At 39.0% G+C, this 19939-nt stretch overlaps 1 protein-coding gene across 3 annotated transcripts in view; it reads right to left on the bottom strand.

Moving 5' to 3' along the window:
- Window positions 1-19939, bottom strand: part of crebbpb (CREB binding protein b) — a 71672-nt gene continuing 51733 nt past the window's right edge. For 2 of the 3 annotated variants that reach the window (XM_060892130.1, XM_060892132.1), the window contains 20 exons: window positions 16616-16731; window positions 16227-16406; window positions 14221-14526; window positions 13861-14019; window positions 11568-11748; window positions 11362-11480; window positions 11009-11248; window positions 9506-9594; window positions 8828-8908; window positions 8463-8519; window positions 8288-8365; window positions 8114-8181; window positions 7842-7992; window positions 7486-7632; window positions 7280-7393; window positions 4197-4362; window positions 3874-4041; window positions 3638-3799; window positions 3180-3461; window positions 1-3021 (listed from right to left, as the gene is read on the bottom strand). In XM_060892130.1, coding sequence (XP_060748113.1) covers window positions 820-3021; window positions 3180-3461; window positions 3638-3799; window positions 3874-4041; window positions 4197-4362; window positions 7280-7393; window positions 7486-7632; window positions 7842-7992; window positions 8114-8181; window positions 8288-8365; window positions 8463-8519; window positions 8828-8908; window positions 9506-9594; window positions 11009-11248; window positions 11362-11480; window positions 11568-11748; window positions 13861-14019; window positions 14221-14526; window positions 16227-16406; window positions 16616-16731 — 5066 coding nt within the window. In that variant the 3' untranslated portion in view covers window positions 1-819. The remainder of the gene's footprint in view (window positions 3022-3179; window positions 3462-3637; window positions 3800-3873; window positions 4042-4196; window positions 4363-7279; window positions 7394-7485; window positions 7633-7841; window positions 7993-8113; window positions 8182-8287; window positions 8366-8462; window positions 8520-8827; window positions 8909-9505; window positions 9595-11008; window positions 11249-11361; window positions 11481-11567; window positions 11749-13860; window positions 14020-14220; window positions 14527-16226; window positions 16407-16615; window positions 16732-19939) is intronic. The other variant, XM_060892131.1, reaches the window with a different exon arrangement.

Here is a 19939-nt window from a genome sequence, read left to right as displayed (position 1 = left end):
TTTGGCTTTTGGACACAGTTTATTTAACAATACTGTATAGAAGTATGAAACAAGTTCTTTTAATCAGTCTATACACAATGATCTCAAAGTTTTTTCTTCATATGTACAGTATCTCAATCTGCATGATTTACATAGAAGAATTGTCCTTGCTCAATTCAAGTTAACAGGACAGAAAAGCCTTATGTAGGGAATAGAGCCTTCTTTGCAAAAATCAGCAATCAGATACCCTTACATTGATAGGGATGGGTGTTTTCACTGACTGATCAAAGTGACCAAGCAATATTCTACACCTTAAAACATCTGCAATGCAGGCCAATAAATTAAGAATACGGGCACCTTTAAAACAACAGCAATTACAATTGCTCACTTATTTTGCAGAAGAGAAAATTATGTACAAATATTCACAGGTCCTTCAATAGAAGCACCTTAGTTTCAAGAAAAAAATGGTGCATATCCAAAGCCAAGTTTACAATCTAACAAGTAAATAAACATCAGAAAAAAGATCACTCGTGACTCATGATCTTACGGTCTGAACACAAATATTTTAAAAAAAGTCTTCGGTAATTAACAACAGGGAAATTTCCTTTCAAAGTACAGACCTTGGGGGAAAAAAACAAAACACAGGACAAGATTATTTTTGTTGCTGGCCTAACTTAGAAAGGGGTAAAAATGATTGTGTGTTTCACCCACATACACACATAAAGAGGGGGAAAAAATAGCAGTCTACTGGTTTGCATGTAAACCATTCACATTCTTTGTCTGAAATATCAATACAAAGAACTGTAAGAAAATGTACATCAACTCTATCATCTGTCATTGCTACAATCCTTCCACAAACTTCTCTAATGTGTCTCCGGTTGTATCTCCTACCATACTCAAATCATTGGTCAGCCCTCTACGATTTGGTGTGTTAAGCTGAGAGAGCATTGTGCTCTGCTCTGGCATACACAAATGGCCCTGTTCTATGGAGCCTGCCATTGGTCCAGCCAATGAGGGATGGGGAGAGCTGGAGTGCAGCGAAGCATGCTGTGGAGAGGGCTGGGGCTGCATGTGTGGGGATGGACTGGAATGTGGGGGCTGCTGTGAAGGGGGACGAGGCGATTGCACTGGGGCAGGTGACCTCACTTGATTGCCCAAAACATTGACCATTGCCTGTCCAGGTAATTGTGAGCCTTGTTGCTGTCCTGGGAGCATATGGGACTGAGGGCTCATTGAGGTGGCTTGAGGTGGTGACCCAATGTGCTGCTTCAGCATCTGCTGGGGAAGCTGTTGCTGCAACATGCGCTGTTGCAACATGCTTTGGCTTGGGTCCATGCTCATTCCAGTTTGACCCATTTGGGCCATACCTGGCATCATAGATCCACTGCCTCCATGCAAGCTTAACTGCTGTTGCATGCGGATTTGAGAGTAACTAGCTGCACCTTGAGGCTGGGGAAACCTTCCCTGGCCTGGAGTCAAGGCTCCTTGCTGCTGTTGTTGCTGCATTTGTCGCATAAGCTGATGGCGATAAAGCTGTTGGTTGCCATTCTGTGTAGCATTCATGAGTTGGCCCTGTGGCCCCAGAGCACCCATAACCTGGGCTGCAGCAGACTGCATCCCTGGCCTCATCATTGGGGCACTCTGAATGGTAGATATATTCTGCAATCCTGGCTGTACACCAATCATAGCTTGTGGGTTCTGTTGTTGCTGTTGTTGGGGCTGGCTGGCCTGATACTTTGCTGTTCTTTGTTTAATAAATGCAGCCATCAGGTGAGGGTTTAACTTGAGAATATTGAGAACCTGCTGCTGCTGTTGAGGTGAACTTGGTGACTTCAATGTGCGCAATAGCTCCTGAAGGGCACCTGGTGCAATGTTGCTGCCTGCCCCTCTCTGGACCATTTCAATTTGTTGTGTGGATTGAGGTGGCACTGGCTGAAGTGGCACGGCACCATGTATAGGCCGGGGTTGTTGCTGTATCATAGCCCGCTGCATCAGAGCAGTCTGCTGAGGTGACTGCATTACCTGAGGCTTTTGAGGTACCATAGTGGCCTGCTGTGTTGGTACCTGCTGTGGCTGAGGTGTCTGTGGATTCTGCATGGGGCCTTGCATCCCAGCACCCCATGCTCCAGACTGCATTCCCTGTATAGTCTGTGGACCTCGAGGCCCCATCATCTGCATGGATGTTACCATGCGAGCCTGGTTCATATGCATGCCATTCATGTTGACTCTGAAGTCTGGCTGCTGCTGCTGCTTTGACTTGGTTGTCGTCTCTATACTCTGTGCAACCTGCAAAGCAGCTAGTGTTGGTTGCTGTTGTGGTGGTGGCTGTGGGGGCATGGGAAGGGGAGATTGTTGCTGATGTAGTGGTGAGGATTGAGGGCCTTGTTTCCCCTGGGAGCCTGGTGTAGGTGGCTGACTACTGCGGCCATTGTTAGTGAATGCTTGAGACATGGTGGCCACGTTCTGGTTTGATACCTGGGGCTGGCTAAGTAATGGCTGAGGTGTCTGTGGTGTACTGGGCTGCTGTTGCTGAGCGTTTGGAGTCCCGGGAGCTCCTGAGTTAGGGGAAGGCAGGGGTTTTTGCATGGTCCGACCCTGCATGAGCGCCATGCGCCGCCTCATCAACTGAGCCTGTTGTAGTCGTTGTTGAAGCTGCTGCTGGCGCAGCTTGTGCTTAATATTGAGGCAGAAAGGCACAGGACACTTGTTCTCTGGGCAGTGTTTTGCATGGTAGCAGCACAAGGCAATGAGCTGTTTGCACACAGGGCAGCCCCCGTTGGTCTTGCGCTTGCAGCCTTTGGTGTGTTGCACCACCCGTTTCATTTTCTGGCAAGATGGTAGTGAGCAGTTTGCATTGCGGCACTGGCAGGCATGTACCAGAGATTGAATGCAACGTTGAATACTCAGGCGCCTGCTTTCCTGTGGGCTCTTGGAGGCCTCACTATTCTGATTGCTGCTGTCATCATCAAGTCCAAGACCCCATTTCACCATCTGATGTTCATGACCCTTGGAGTTATAGCAATTAATGCATAGGTCAAAATCCTGGAAGAAGACAAATAAAAGTATTTTTGAAATCTCATCTATACTAACTTTTATAAAGTTATAGCAAAAGAAATCCTCTCTCAATTGCTATTTCAAAAGAAAAAACCTATGAAATATGGTGAGATGAGTCAGGGTCCTAAATGTACACATGAACTCACCTCACAGACAGTACAGTGCCATCGTGTCTCTACATGGTGCTTGCACTCATTACAAGTATAGACAAAACGGTCCTGGCCCTGGTTATGCAGTTCTACTAGCATACACATAGTGCTCCACTTGCAGCGGCGAAGGGAGCTGAACTCCCAATGTTTGTCACGTGCCAGTGTAAGGAAGGCATCACGACCATCCATCAGGTCACAGGTGAGTAAGGGATCAGGGTCCATTATAGGGGGCAGAGTGTTGATCACAGGACCAGCATGTAGATGGATTACAAAGAAAACCTGGGTTGAATAGAGAAGTTGGGAGAAATCTATAAATAATAAATCAGTTTAGAGTTTAGAACTGTTTATATTTGAAATGTGTTCACAATAAAGATTTCAATGTACAACTGTCCCTGATATTTGTGCACAGGGCAAACTGGAAACTACATGCATCTACAAATTGTTGAAGAACTCACTTCCTTATGTTTCTCCATAGTTACATATAGCTTCTGGGATAGGTCATTTGCTACATTTGGCATAACAGGCTTCTTCTTGTTGGCTCGGCTCACACTGCTCTTGTTCTTGTTATTCTTCTTGTTGTTCTTCTTTTTGGCATTCTTGCTATCAGCTTGGGTACCCTTCAAAAAAAAAAATTAAAAACAAATAGTAAATCCTTTTTTTAAACTCCATGATTCATTCATCTTAATCTTACCTCTACTGTCTCAGAGGAGACTGTACTCTCCTCCTTCTTCCTTTCCTCCTCCTCCTGCTCCAGTTCCTTGATACTTTCTTCCAAAACATTGGGCCAGAAGTCTCCATCAAAATAAGGCAGCTCATAGGCACTTTTAATTCGATCCTCTGTAGCCTGTTTAAAGATGTCCTGTAACAAAACAGGTATAAAGTAATATTACTTCATGGCAATGATCTGACCAGCAGAAGACATAAGGCTACTATAGATACAGCCATTAGAAGTAAGTGGGCTCAATCATTTGTACTGTTTCAATGCCATATGGTGGTACTGTTCCATCAATTTACCTTGTAGTCATGAATTATTCGTTCAGCAAAGGCTTTGTCCAGCATTTTGCGGTACCACTCTTGGAGTCTTTTGGGCTTGGGTATCTTCTGATCAGGAGGGTGACAGTGAAATATATAGTCATCACCTTCACTTGGTGGGCAGGCCCAGATATGACCTGTCACATACCTGTTAATAGAAAAAATCTCATTCAAGATATAAGTGGGTAGAATTTTTATTAATAATAAAAAGAGAAAAATTAGCTTTTGGAATTATCACATACTTTGTACACATACATCAGCTCAGAAACATCAGGCATAAAAGAAGACAGACACTCGCAGGAATCCCAGCAAAACTCCTGACTGGCTGGGATTTCTGCCAGTGTCTGTTTTTGTACACAATAGAGCACAGCAAACTGAGCAGAAACAATGACAAAAGATCACACAAATTTATTAGAACAGGACATACTTCAAAAGAAACCCAGGGTTTTTTTTTTACATAAAAAAGTGGAATATTCTGAAATTGGCCAAGGAATTGAATACAACTGCACATGCATTTCACTTGCTGAAAAATAAAAGTAATGTCTATGGGTTCCAGCTACAAGAAGTCATTTCAATGGATTTGCAAAAAAGAACTGTGACAGCAGAGCCTGCATCGCCGCCACATGCAGCCTTAATACGCTCCTTACTTGATTACTGCCCAGGTGCTGAAAGGATAGTGCCATATTTGCATCCCAGAAGCACTCAAGACTGACAATCAGAGCGACAGCAAAGACTCCTCACCCTCAGTGAGAAGCAAGGTGAGTATCATAACATGCAGCACACATTCTGAGGACCCACACATTCAAAGACCCGCTGCACCCCACAAAGCTCTCTGGGTCCTGCCTCTTTGGTGCTCAGCTCTGCCTGGAATCCACTGCTACACAGCACATCAAATAAAGGCACCCCTCACGTTAAAAACTATTAATAAAAGAGCAGTTTTCTCACGGTGACACTCAGTACTTCCTCATGAACTTGAGCCACAAAGATAACATTGAGACAAACTTGAACATGTTCAAGAGGACAGATACCAGAGAAACGCGGAATAAGAAAGACTGCATCCTCATGCCATTGCTTTCTGGGAAAGACCAGCTATCTTATTATATAACCACCTCACCTGCAAGAGAGCTCATATTGAAACAACCTGCAGCAGCCTAGTAATGTTTGGTGTCTTCAAGCTTATCATATCAATTTGCTACAAAAATGAATCTAGTCAGCATCAGTGGTGTCCCACATACCATGGAATGTACCTTCGTCCAGCAAGGGGAAAATCTCACTCTGTCCCAAAACCAAGACCTGATTGAGTTAGTGGACCAGTATGTTCTCCTCCATCCCTGGACTGGTGCACCTAGGTGCAGTATAAGATTACAATCCCTCTGAAAGTAGTGGTGAAGCCCACTAGCATCAGGCCACTGAGGAAGAGATTGGCCGGGTGTTGAAAAACAGTATAATTGGTATTTATAAAACAGGATTATTGAAAAACAGGATAACTGACCCCTGGTCCAGCCCTACTGTTATGTCAAAGCCTGACAAAAGTCAAAGACTCTGTGGTGACTTGGAAGGGTAGCTATCAAATTCTGGTACCTGGTTGTGCTTCCAAAATTCACCACAGAGTCTTGGACTATGAAATAACAGTAGGGCTGGACCAAGGGCTGGCACATTCCTCAATTATCCTGTTTTTCAACACCCAGTCAATCTCTTCCTCAGCAGCCTGATGGCAGGCTTCAGGGATCTCGTGAGCTTCACTGCTACTTTCAGTGTGGACAACCTGGTGGAATAGCTGGGAAGAGCCTGCTTTATCCTGACCCTCAACCTGACTAAAGGTTACTGGCAAGTGGTCATGGCCTTGAATACCAAACCCTAGACCACCTTCAGCAGTGCCAGTGGCCACTGGATGTACTGGGTTTTTCCCTTTGGCCAGCATGAGGCTACTGCAACTTTTCAAAGATTCATGAATATCATCTTGAGACCCAATCGACAGCATGTGGCTGCCTACACTGACAATGTTATGATCCACTCAACCACATTGGAAACTGGAGAAAACTCAGGCAGACCCAAAGCTACAACAGAATCAGAAGACAAGTTTCTGAGCCTCAACAGATTACATGATAGGCAGCTCACAGAACAGCTTCAAGCATAGCCTAACACTAGTTGAAGTAAACAAGCCTCAGTTTCAGGGAAGACTTCGAGATACAGGTTTGACAGGTTGAGTTGCAGTAAGACAGCAAAATAAGAAGAGGTTTGCCTGGGCCATGGAGCACTGCTAGTGGACTACTGAAGGCTGAAAGAATGTCTTATGGACCAACAAATCAAAATTAAAATTGTTGTTCCATCATGCAGGGTATTTGTATGCCAATGAGTAGCTAAAAAGATGGTTCCTTGGTGTGCAACACAAACTGTTAAGCATGAGAGGAGAATCTCATCTGCTGGATCCAAAGTCAACCACATGCATAGATTGTGGTACCCCGAACCAAAACATCTACCACAGCATTTTGCAGTGTCATGCAATATCCTCTAGTATATGCCTAGTTGGTCCGTGATTTAATAGCAAGATAATGACCCAAAAAAGTACCCCCCGACTGTGTCAGAACTACCGTAGAAGAAAAGAATAAGACAGTAGGCTTCACATTATGAAATGGACATTCTCCAGACATGGGATGAACTTTTCATACAATATTTTCTATGCATTTTAGGAAGAATGCCCAAAGTGTGTTCAGCTTGATCGGTAAAATTTTTAGATAAAATTTTGTTAAATTGTTCTATGCTTTACGTTTCTAGTACATTGAGATATTTCACTGTGTAAATCTTTAATAAAAACTGTGGGGGAAAAAAAAAGTTGTTTTAAAACTTCTGACCCTTGGCACAATCTGTGCTGGCAGATTGACCCTTAGGTTGGACAAAGATGCAGCTCAATGCATGTTCTTCTGCAAGTAGCCAACAATACCCTTTCTCTAACAGAGATTAATTCATATAATTTTTTAATTTGTATAATTTGTAACGCAGCTCTTCAGAGATCATTGTGCCCACAAATTCCCCAATCCCTGTTTTATCAGGCATTTAAAACTTACCCAAGTTTCTTGACATATTCAAGATAACCAATCAAGATTTCATGGTAGACAGCAGTTCTTAGCAGCCGAGGTCTGAAGAAGTGAATACTGTCAAGGTATGATATATATACACGTCTGAATAGGGAAAAAATGACAAAAAGAAACAAATCAGATTTTTACAGTTAGAAAACAAGGCATCTTAATTCTCATTAATTGACTGTATTTACCTGTTGTTAGGAAAGGGGCAATCAGATCCATATTCTTGGACATGCATACCAAAGAAACACACATCTACTCCATCTATCTCTTCAAATGCAAAAAGTGCTTTGGTTCTGTAAGGAAAGTTTTCTGCCATCTCGCCTGAGTCAACAAACCTGAAGACACCAAATAATCAAAACCAGACAAAAGGACCACTTGGCTCTGTAGAACAGGTTACTGCAAGAATGCAAGAACATATGAAAACAAAACAAACAATACAGATTTCTCCCAGAAAGTCTATACAAATAGAAGCTTATCAGCCGAGAGCAAAATAGAACATGTGTAAGTTTATAATTTAATGTTAATTTAGTCATGTCTTATTTACCTAGATTTCATTCCAGGTTTGACATCAACTGTCTTGTCTGAGCTCGCCACCACCCGCACAAACACTTCACCAGCATCAGGGTTGTTCTGCCTCTTCAAGTACTTATTTACACGGTCCTCTATGTATGTGCCAAGTCGTGTAGTCTGTAATCCTTGAAAAGAGAGAGGGAAAAAACAAACAAAAAACAAACAAACTCATACATTCATCAAATAATTTGTGAATAACTTTTTTTTTTTAATTTTACCTATATTCAGTCTAAAAAAACAACTCACTTTTAGCAGAAAACCTGTTCTCTTTTCTTGTTTTCACTGACTTCTTCAGGCAGTTCTCACAGAAAAATCTGTTAAATACACAGACATATGGAAACCAAAACAAACAAATAAAGTTAATAAAGATAAAAAAAAGATGCAAATTAATTAGCTTTCGTTCAAAGCAAGGGGACCTACCCTGATGGCCAAATAACATCATAGTGTAACACACAGATCTGATGCATCTTACGGCCACAGTCTTTACATTCAACAAAACTGTTAAAGATAAGCACAGAAACGAAGTTTTTTATATATATATTAATGAAAGCAAGATCCAGGTATGGTGTTATGCTTGTCTAGTGGTTTAACTTACGGCTCACGGTCCAACATATCATTTTTCCTCTTTTCAAACTGATCCTTTAATATCATACTGAAGAGAGAGCAATTAATTAATAAATCATGAACAGAGACTTAACACACAATAATGTATAAACTACACTGGATCCTTATTCACATACACCAAAAATTAATCAAATAATTATTAAATAATGCTTTGTGCTTTTGCCACTCATTAAATAATGTATTTTTTAACCAAAGCTGCAATTTAAATGGCATTTAATTTGAAACATCATCTAAGCTTGTGAAACTATCCTGATTTGGGTGTCACTCTCCTTGATTTTGCCACATGAAATGTGGTTAGATGTCTCCTACTCCCTCTTCAAAGGATGTCTCACTTACGTTTGAGATTGTGCAGGGTCATCCCCCAGAGTAACGCTGTTGCCCTGGATCTCATTGAAGCACTTTTCGCAGAAGTGATACCTGTCGGCAAGAAGGCCATGTTTGGGTGAACTGGACCCAGCACACAACAGCACAAATGGTTACATGGAGAGCAGCACAGTACAACAGCGCAGATTAGGCAGCCACATGGAGAGACAACACAGAGTATACAGGCCAGGGCAAAGCAAAATTTAAAAAGTTGAGAAAAAAAAATTTATTTGGAGATGTGTGCTACTTCGTTTTTACTTGTTTTTACTAAAGAACACATAGCAAAATAATCATTTACTCAATAGTTCAAGGTGAAGTCACTGCATAAGAAAATGTGGGATCTTATGCACATACATACGGTCTGCTGACAGTCATTTTACTCATTTTTAGAGTCAGTCACAAAATCTGTTTTTTTTTTCCTTACACTACATCATAGCAAAACGTCTTCGGGCATTAATGTCTTGAAAGCCTGTACCCAATCTATACTGTCTAGCTATAAATTGATTTAATAAAATGCTCTAGACATACAAAATGTTCTGAAGGTATATTAATCTTATAGAAATGTATAGAAATGTAGTCATTATTACTATTGCTTTACTGGTGCATGTACATTGCATTCAATAATGTTCACATAGTTCAACAAGCAGATACCTGTTCTGGAAGCTGTAGTACGTTCCATCTCTGGAGATGGTGCAAAGCTGCTTGCCATAGCAGCAAAGTGTCTGAGGTGAAAATTCATACTGTGAAGGGACACACAGACACATTGTCAAAAGACAAATATTTCAAATGTAGTAGTTCCCATGTACACAGGAGGAGTCTTTTGATTGATATATATTAATGTTTGTTCCTAAAACATTTGCCTATAATGTAACATACAAAGATTTCTATTTTTACAGAATACATTCAGAATTTGTTCCTCACTCAAACCAGTAGAAATAGACAGACAACTGTTTTGTTAACCATACATTTTGGGCTCCTGACTGAGGTAACAGAAAAGTATTTGATCCATCATCCAGAAATGGCAAATTCTGATGCCACAGTCATCTGTGGCTGGGATGCTAAAAGCACAAATGTGTCTTCTGAGTGAGAGTGATGGCATATGCACCCTTGGTCGGTCAATCACAGATACACTAAGCAGTTGTGGGTGTTTTAGCTCATGAATGTGCACCCGAAAGGAACTTTGTACAATCCACCCACTCCAGCAGACAGACTACTGAGAAGGCCTACTGGGCACAGACCCAGGGGCCAAAGAGGACTGAGACCCCGAAGTCAAAGATTCTCTATAAAGTCGATATAACAATATTTTAACTAAACATTAAAGGGTCCAAAGGTTCAAGGAAAAAGTCTACAAATTACTTGAAGATACCACAATAAAGAAATCACCACACCTTAAAAGTGAGTGTTTATCATTTAAGTTTTTTGTAGTATTTTAGGAGCTGATTCATACATTATTGATGGCATTCATTATTAAAATCCAAAAAGAAAATACAAAACAGCTCTATTAAATTTCTAAGGGCCTTTCATATGTACCCATAAAGAATGGTCCTTCAATGGTACATTCATGCAAAACCATTCACAAGGAAAGGTATCCCACTGACATATGTTATTTATTTCTTTTTAGCCATACACAGCCATGGGTATCAAGGGTGTTTTCTGAGAGCCTGATTTTTTCCTAGGTTACTAAATCCTATTTAACATATTCAATCAATTGATCAATTAAATCAATTAATACCATTGAATCATAGACACTTAAGTTAGAATAGGATCTCTGTATGATAAAAAGAGCTATGAGAAACATAATGAGTAATTACACTGATTCAAGTTAATTTTTTTTTAATGAATGAATTCCCATTGGCTCAATCCATTCCTAGTCCTGATGAACACCTTTATATTGTACTGCACTTGATTAACTGTAGCAGCCAAGAGCACAGTATAAAGGATTGGAATCATGTAACCGATTTGCTTAAATGAGTTGAATTTATAAATGACATTCCTTTACCTAATTTATTTCTTATTATTGAATTACGTGATTTTACAGTACGTAAGCTCCATCTTCCTAAAATTCTGTGTGTTTATCGGTCAACTAAACTTAGGGCTTTAACATTATATAATTATCTACACAATATTATGCAATTACAAAACTACAATGGTTACCTTTCTCCCACAGCAGTAACCCAATCCCTGCATGACTGGGTCAATCTCCAGCTCAAACACCTCAGCTAGTTTAGAGCAGTATTTGTAGACCCTTGATGTCTTGCGGTTGTAAAGCCAGGCATTGTTGAACATGAGCCAAATGTCATCCACATATTGCCATGGCTCTTGGTACTGCCCGGTGTCAAGCTTTCTCTTTATGGTTGACAAGTCTATAGGATTCTTCACAATGTCAAAGTAATCCTAATAACCCAAAATTTAAAAAATTTTAAAAAATTATTCTTTTTTTATTTTATTTTTTTTAAATAAAAAGTGCTTTGGTATTAAAAAAAATACAGGACAGTGAAGCAATATACCGGAATGCCAAGCAACATTGGGTCCACAGGCTGGCGAAAGGGCAGAGATTCTGGATCTTGCCTGTACAGTGATTCCAATGTAGGCATCAAGGCTTGTCTTAGCTCTTCTGGCTTAAAATCTATGGGGAGAATATCAGGACAGAGCTTCAGTGATCAGTGTTAACTAAACAGAGGATGAACAAAAAAAGCTTTAAAAACATACTTACTCTTCTTGAATGTCTGTGAAATCTGAGTAGGCGAAGTTGTACTGGTACTATCACCATTGTCCTCTTGTTTGGCTTCTATCTTTACCTCTGTTTTCTTCTCCTCTGTCTTTATTGCCTCCTGATTCTGCTCTACATTCTCTGGCTCCTCCTTCTTAATAGATACCGGCTTTACATCTTCCTCCTAAATAGGAATTTAATGATCTTTACTGATGGCAATATTAAATTAAATCTTATTTGCATAATGCTTTTAACAGTATATATTTTTTAAAAGCATCTTACAGAAATCTGAATATTTGAAACTTACTCAGCCCCCATTAAATGAACATGCCTGAGCAAATATCCTCAGAACAGGGTACTGAACATACTTTCAAGTTTTGTTCAAATCCATACTACCAATTATAAATGATAGCCATTTCATTAAAATAGTTCCACCTCCTTAAGTTAAATTTGTATTTTACAAAAGGTTGGCCAAAATACTGTCTAGTTTGCAAAAGTATGTTTCACATATAACGTAAATCATACATTTGACTGGATGTGACTACTGTAAATGGTTCAAAAGGCAATTTTCCTATAGATTCGGCAATAAAAAATGCAAAATTTTATTGCATGACATGCTTGTTTTTTGTGGTTTTATGTGGAAAAACAAGGTTCCTGGAAAAAAAATATATCGGACATTAGCTCTATCCCCAATTATGACCACACCCCAATGTTTGTCGCCGAACAATCTTAGTGAAGAAGAAGAAGAAGAAATATACCGCATATAGTCAAAAATATCAGGACACACCTCTTAATTATTGAATTTAGGTGTTTCAATCAGGTCCATTGCCACAAGTGAAATCAAGCACCATGCAGCAGGCATTTAAAAACATTTGTGGAAAAAAGAGTCGTTCTGAAGAGCATGGTACTGTGATAGGATGCCACCTTTGCAATTTGCAAGCAGGTTTTTAAAATTCTTCCCTGCCAGATATTCCACAGTCAACTGTAAGTGGTGGTGTTGTGGAAATGTTTAGGAACAGCATCAACTCAGCCATGAATTGGAAGGCCATGTAAAGGAACAGCAAGGTCAGCAAGTGCTAAGGTACATGGTGCAAAAAAGTCACCACTGCTCTGGTGATTCCATGGATGAAGAATTCCAAATTTCCACTGGCATCATCAGCTAAAAATCTGTGCAGAGGCACTTCTTGGAATGGGTTTTCATTGAAAAGCAGCTGCAAGCAAGAGTAGAGTGACACTGCCCTGGTTTCTGGAGCAGTCCAAACGTGTTCTGTGGAGTGCTGAATCATGCTTGATGAACGAGTCTGGGTTTGTGGATATAGAGAGAACATTGGCTGCCTTGCTAAATGTTCTAACTAAAATTTCCTGTTGGAGGAATAATGGTATGGTATGTTTTTCATTGGTTGGGCCTTACTTCCAGTGAACAATTGTTACTGACAAGAAATATCAGTAACATGTTTTCATGACATTTTTGCACTTTCCCTTACTTCCAGTGAACAAATGTTACTGACAAGAAATATCAGTAACATGTTATCATGACATTTTGCACAATACTATGCTTCTAAAATTTCGGGAACAGTTTTGGCCCTTTCCTATTCTAGCACAACTGTGCCCAAGTGCACAAAGCAATGTCCGTAAAGACATGGTTGAATGAGTTTGATGTGAAGAGTTTGTCTGGCCCCCACAAGCCCTGACCTCAACTCCATTGCAAGACATGCCTTCTCTTCCAACATCAGACATGATCAATATTGTCAAGATTACAATTGCTCTATTGGATGTATGAGCAAAAATTCACTGTGTGCAGATAGCTTCACAGATTAGTTCTCACAAACGGGCATAGAGCACATATGCATATAAACATACTATTAATAAACACACTATTTGTTATAGTTATTTGTTATTTAGTTGTTAAAGAATATTTTACTTGTACTCATTCATGAACTTTGGCCTTTTATTTTCATTAGAACATAAAGAAATACCTCATATGATTGCTTTGACTAATTACTAAACAATTACTAATTTACTGGCTCCAGCTTGATTAGAATGAAAACCTGCACCTACAACTAGCTCTTTGCAGATACAACTAGTTCTTAGTCTATACTTAGACTGAACAAAAACATAAACTACAACAATAAAAGTCAGATAAACAAAGTATATACGTGAATGTAGTAAGTGAAAACTACTAATTTAAATACACTTCAGGTTTACAGATTTTTGCAAATATTTACATAAATCAATAAGGTGCATGCAAAAAAAGCAACAATTCATTCTAATGTTTTCAGCTGTGTGTATTTCATACCTCTGTTTCAGGTGCCGGCTTGCCATTGTTGAGGTCTAGTACAACCTCTTCTGGCTCTGCTTTGCAAACAGCAGCAATAAATTCTGGCTTTGAGTGTGCCTCTGCCACAGATGCAGGTGTGAGGTCTTGGTTATCCATGCTAGCTGCTACCTTATCAAGCTGTCAAGTTACATTCATGAGAAAGAATTAAGCAAGGGCCTAATCACAAAAAAAATTACACTGATAAGGAAAATATGGATTTTACCCTCTTTCAAAAACACTGATGAATGTATGGATGGATAAAAGTAGTACTGTGAGCTGAGCAAGCCTGGGCTGCTTTGTTGAAAGCCTGGAACATTAATGGCCACAATGGATTCTTACCGGAGTGGCAGGGTGCTGTGCTTGCTCGGAGAGTGGCAATTGTGTCTGCATGGGGGGCTCCAGCTGAGCCAGATGAGAGAGTGACTGTGATGAGTTGGGGGAGGAGCAAAGACTTGATGGTGGTTGGGGTATGTGGGTGGTTGTGGCTTGATTCCCAGCAGACACAGCTGTGGAAGGCTGAGCCATGTGCTGTAGATTAGGGACAACAGTGGTGGTGGCAGGAGGTGGTGGAGTGGAGCACATAGCAGTCTGTGGAGCCAGGGAGCCCAGAGAATTGATGGAAAGATTAGAGTTCTGCTGCTGAGGCTGCATAAAAGACACACAGACATTTATATTGTTAAGAATACAACCACTTACAAAACTGCATGCATCACGGGATGGGGTAGCTCAGTGGTTAAGGTGTTGGACTATTGATCGGAAGGTCATGGGTTCGAACCCCAGGTCCACCAAGCTACCACTGCTGGGCTGAGCAAGGCCCTTAACCCTCAGTTGCTCAGTTGTAAGTCACTCTAGATAAGGGTGTCTGCTAAATGCCGTAAATGTAAATGTAAAAATCAAGACCCTCTGGGGGAGAGAAACAGAATATCATAAATTTTTAATTCTTATGACCAGACAATCAAACATGACCAGACAATCTGAAATCTAACTGGCTTTCCTGCATTTAAAGCTATACTATCTTTAATATACACACCTGAAATGACATCACTGTGAAAGAATTCTGTATTGATGCAGGTCTTAAACCCATAATATTGTTACACTAATAGCTAAAGGACACAACACAAGTTTTAATATCTCAAAAATCATGTGCTCCGTATTATATAACACTTGCTAATGCTTGTGAAAATGTACTACACCTGGCACAGTGGCAGAGGCATGAAAAAATGTGAAGGGAGTATTGCACAGAAAATATTAGTTGCAAAGAGAACTGAAAGTATAAAGAAAAGAAACAATCGATTAACAGACATGTATCGATACAAATATCTATAAACAAAAAAAAAATCTGTTTTTGCTGTTCCTAACCATTTTGGTGACATACCAAATAATTTGTTGCACATGAGAGATGACTTTCCTTTTTTTCTCTAACTGGATGTTTGTCATAGTTCTTACAAGCCAATTATAGCAAAGAAGGTTGAATATATTAAAACATGGGCCACTTTTCTGTCCTAAGCTTTTTCCTTTCCTGCTTAGCAACCAAAGCGTTCGGTACACTGCACAGTGAAAGACCTCAACATTGTGCCTAAAAATGCCCTTACCTGTGATAAAAAAAAGAAAGAAGAAAAAAAAAAAAATCACTGTAATGCAAGCCCATTCACAATATAGATCATGTGTATTTTCTTTATTGGGAAACAGAATTAAATATACTTTCTGAATCCTTTTATACTTTAAGAACATTATTTACTTCTTTAAAATCTCTGATCTTTTTTGCAAGTGAAGACATTTATAGCTTATCTCTTGGACAGGAAAATAAATACATCAAATATATGTCCTTTGTTGCTCTGGTCCAATATCACATTATTAAATGCAGGTTATTAAAGTCTATCTATTATACAAAATGGGAAAACAACCAATTTATAGACTGACTATTAATGGCAGTCTCATAGCAACAGATACCACGTTAACCAACAGACATTTAAGCCAACTGGATTGACAGACACTGCAATACTACCATCACATGCCTAATGGTTGCCACTTCAAAAATCATGATTAAAATGTCTAATAGACTATATGGCCAAAGGTTTTTGGACACCTGTACAGCACAGAAATCTGAAATGGAATGTTCAAACAGCACATATTATAGCAATCAGTCAGAAGTTAACATATATTTGGCCATATAATGTATTATAAATAATTTAATGTACCCATACCCCTATGCTGAGATAGCATACAGATATGCTGAGTTAGTAAATATTGTTTTTAAAATCAGTTATTTTTTCTTTTTTGTTGTTTTTTTAAATTTGTAAACTGTCCTGCCTCCAAATAGAAAAGCATGCTTCATGTCCCCTTACCTGTGTACCACCAGCCTGTCCTGCTTGCTGAGCAAATTTCACATTTATACCCCCTGCAGAAGTTGGAAAATGTGTCTGGTTCATAAACTGGTTCTGGTTGGGGCTCTGGCCCACCATGTTGTTTACATGGTTTCCCAGCAAGCCTTGCCCTGGCATCATCCTTGAAGGAGACATAACCATCTACAAAGTGAGAAAATATAGATCAACATAACCCTTATAAAGGGTTGCACACACAGAGCAATTTACAAAAGACATCAAAATAACTGCAATGCTACACATGAAATTTATGACCATGAAATTTAGGTTTGACTCCAGTACAGAGCTGTCAAATGTTCCAGATTCTAAAAAGGAAATTACTAACAGAAAATGGAACGGCGTGAACTACTCACTGGAGAAACAGAGCCCATGTTCATTTGAGGCAGGTGGTTCATAGGGGAAGCTGCACGGGATCCTACTGTAGTCTGAGAAATCTGAACATTCTGCATCGCCATGGGACTGAACTGACCTGGACAAACAGTACAGAGAGAGGTATTACCTTAATCATGTTTCAAGCATATGTGGATAGCTTTGACAATAACTATCTGTTTTTTTAAATTAAAAAAAAAGGTAACATTAATAATCTGGGGGGAAAAGCCATACTCTGAACAAATTCTACACTATATTAGGCTATTTTATCTAGAGTTATTTAATCCCAAGCCCTTGTCAACCTTTTCTCATGTTTCCTTTTTATGTGTGTATCCTGTTTGGGTCTGTATGTTTAGTATTATTTTCTTCCACAGTTTTCACCTTTAGTAAAGTTTTGGCTAAGCTACCAACTGGGGACGGTAAAAATGAGGCTTGCAAAAGCCATTTTTTTAAACTGCTGCATCGAGCATTGCAGGGCAGAGTAACACTCACTAAAAGTGCCATACTGCCCTCTTCTGTGTGCATGAGCTTTTCATAACCAATTGTTATGCAAACAATTGGTTATCCATTGTTTGCATAACAATCGCAAACAAATGGCTCAAAATGTGGAAAATTGGCAGTGGAGAGAGAGTATTCCAACAATGGCTGCAGTAATGCTTAAATTCAAACTAAATTCAATCTTGAGATGAAGGAGCCTGTTGCATCACTCAGGAGTAGGGTTGCAAAATTCCGGGAATTTTCAATGCTGGAAACATTCCATGGAAACTAACGGGAATATATGGAAATAAACTGGGAATTAAAAAAAAAAAATGCAGAATTGCCTATAACAAGGAACTTAAATGTAGTTAAAAAACATCTTGCAGCATAATTTTGTTTAAAACATTTAAGTTGAATTTTGTACCCTACATTCCTCGGTCACTTGCACACAGCACACTGCTTACTTGAGTGCCATTGAGGCCACACCCCCTGCATGTACTTGCATTCTTCCATAACATGCACAGTAACACTTTATTTTAGGGTCATTTAACTAGTTGCTTATTAGCATGAATATTAATAGAATATTGGCTAGTTATTAGTACTTATTAAGCACATATTAATGCCTTATTCTGCATTAACTTATTTGTTATTCTACATTCTTAATTGTACCCAATACCTAAACTTAATAACTACCTTACTAACTCTTAATAAGCAGTAAATTAGGAGTGTTGCCACATGCACAGATAATTTGATGACCAGAGGTGGGAGTAAGTCACACATGTGCAAGTCACAAGTAAGTCTCAAGTCTTATCCTTCAAGTCTCAAGCAAGTCCGAGTCATTTTTTGTGAGAGTCAAGTCAAGTCAAGTCAAGTCACTGCTTTATGTCAAGCAAGTCAAGTCAAGTCGTATCTTGAGTCAAGCAAGTCACTGGCAAGTCATACATATGTTTGATAATTTAACTAAATGTATATATTAAACAAAGTTAAATCTACAGTATTTATGGACTATGAGATTTATTTGCAACAAAAATGATTATATGCATTTATTTTTAAAAGGTGTCCACATACAGGTGAGTTGTAAATACAATAAAAAATCTAAAAATGAATAAAAATCAAAACTACAAAGAACAAGATGTAAATGTAACTGAAATAAGGCGTAAAAGCATGAAAAGTTTCAATATGCCTCAAACATGGCAGAAGACCATGGAAAAGTATATATATATATATAAAAAAGTACAATGGTTTCTATGCAACCAAATGGCATTTTTTGAACAGGCATTCCCTTTTAATGGGACATGAAAACATCCTTAAATTAGATCCTTCCCTTTTAACAACAGAACAACAACAACAAGAAATCACGTCAATCAAAAAACGTAAATTATTGAATCCCACAAACCTTGAAGTGAATTAACTATTTTTATTTTTGGGTGAACTATCCCTTTAAATTGAATGTGTGTGCGTGTGTGTTTGCGTGTGCATGCGAGACAAGAATATGACTGTGCTTGCAACTCTGAAGTTTTTTATTTTTATATTTATGTTTTTTATATATATGTGCATCCCCATAAACGATCCATACGCTTTTCACACAAAGCCTAACACTGAAGACCAATTATAAGTGCTATTGCAAAAAAACTGACATTTCCACATAAACAGTGACCAACCATTTACACTACATTGCACTTGCAAAAATTTAATTTGATAGAACTTTGTCATTCAATTGTGAGCGATGTGGTCGCATACTGCTGTTCTTCTCATCTTGCACAAAATCCCGGTACCCGAAATTAATTATTTTGGGTGTGGCGCCTTCCATGTTCGTCACGACTGTTAAGGTTTATTAGTTAGTGCGTGCGCGCGCTCCCTCTGCTTGCCTGCTGCGTCACATGGTTAGATTACGCTCTTGCGTGCGTTTAAAAACATATTTAAAAACAAAATAGACAAAAAAGATAAAACAAAAACGAAAAACAAGTTATTTCGAGTCATTTAACTCAAGTCAGAGTCAAGTCTCAAGTCATGAATGTCAAGTCAAAGTCGAGTCTTTTTTTAATATTTGTCAAGCAAGTCTCAAGTCTCAAATTTGTGACTTAAGTCCGACTCGAGTCAAGTCATATGACTCGAGTCCCCATCTCTGTTGATGACCCTCCCCTACACACTGACTTGAGAAAAAATGCTTCATTTTACATTTTGATTGGGACTTTTTTTTTTAGAAGGGCAAGGGTGGGGGATGTTTTCATTTTACAGCAATCATAGGGAAATATGTTTATTACAATTATTAAGTTTATTATGTTTATTACAAGCATAATAATGTTTATAATGAAATAATCAATTAAAGTTCTACTTACAATTAAATCAGTCAAGATGTCATTTTTAAAATTTGTATCACCTTGTATGCATGTCTGCTTATGACCAAACAAAATGTTTATGTTTGTATATGATATAGTTTATATAAATTTACCTATATTTCCAAATAATTCCCATAAATTTTTTGAAATATTTCCAAAATTCCCCAGATTAAGTTCACCTGGAAAGTTCCGGAAATTTACCGGAAACTTTCCGCCCCTTTGCAACCTTACTCAGGAGCAGGGAGAAAAATTAGTGGATGTCTAGCAAAATGGAAAAATCCCATATCCAATTCCTACAGAACAGAGATGTTTCCTAGGGAACAGAATGGGTTTTTTGCAAGTCTAAAAGGTGCAGGCAGCCTGGCCGGGGTACTATACCTTCAAGGTTCAAGGATCTAAGTAAAGATAAAAGTTATTCAGAAAAGCATCTTAACCCCTTCAACCAGAACACCCCTTTTCTGGGGATGTGCCAGGACAGAAATTATAAATCTG

Source organism: Tachysurus vachellii, chromosome 18, assembly GCF_030014155.1.
Source record: "Tachysurus vachellii isolate PV-2020 chromosome 18, HZAU_Pvac_v1, whole genome shotgun sequence".
In the NCBI taxonomy this organism is placed as follows: domain Eukaryota; kingdom Metazoa; phylum Chordata; class Actinopteri; order Siluriformes; family Bagridae; genus Tachysurus; species Tachysurus vachellii.
The sequence above is the reverse complement of the archived record's forward strand: the minus strand, read 5'-3'. Positions and strand labels throughout refer to the sequence as shown.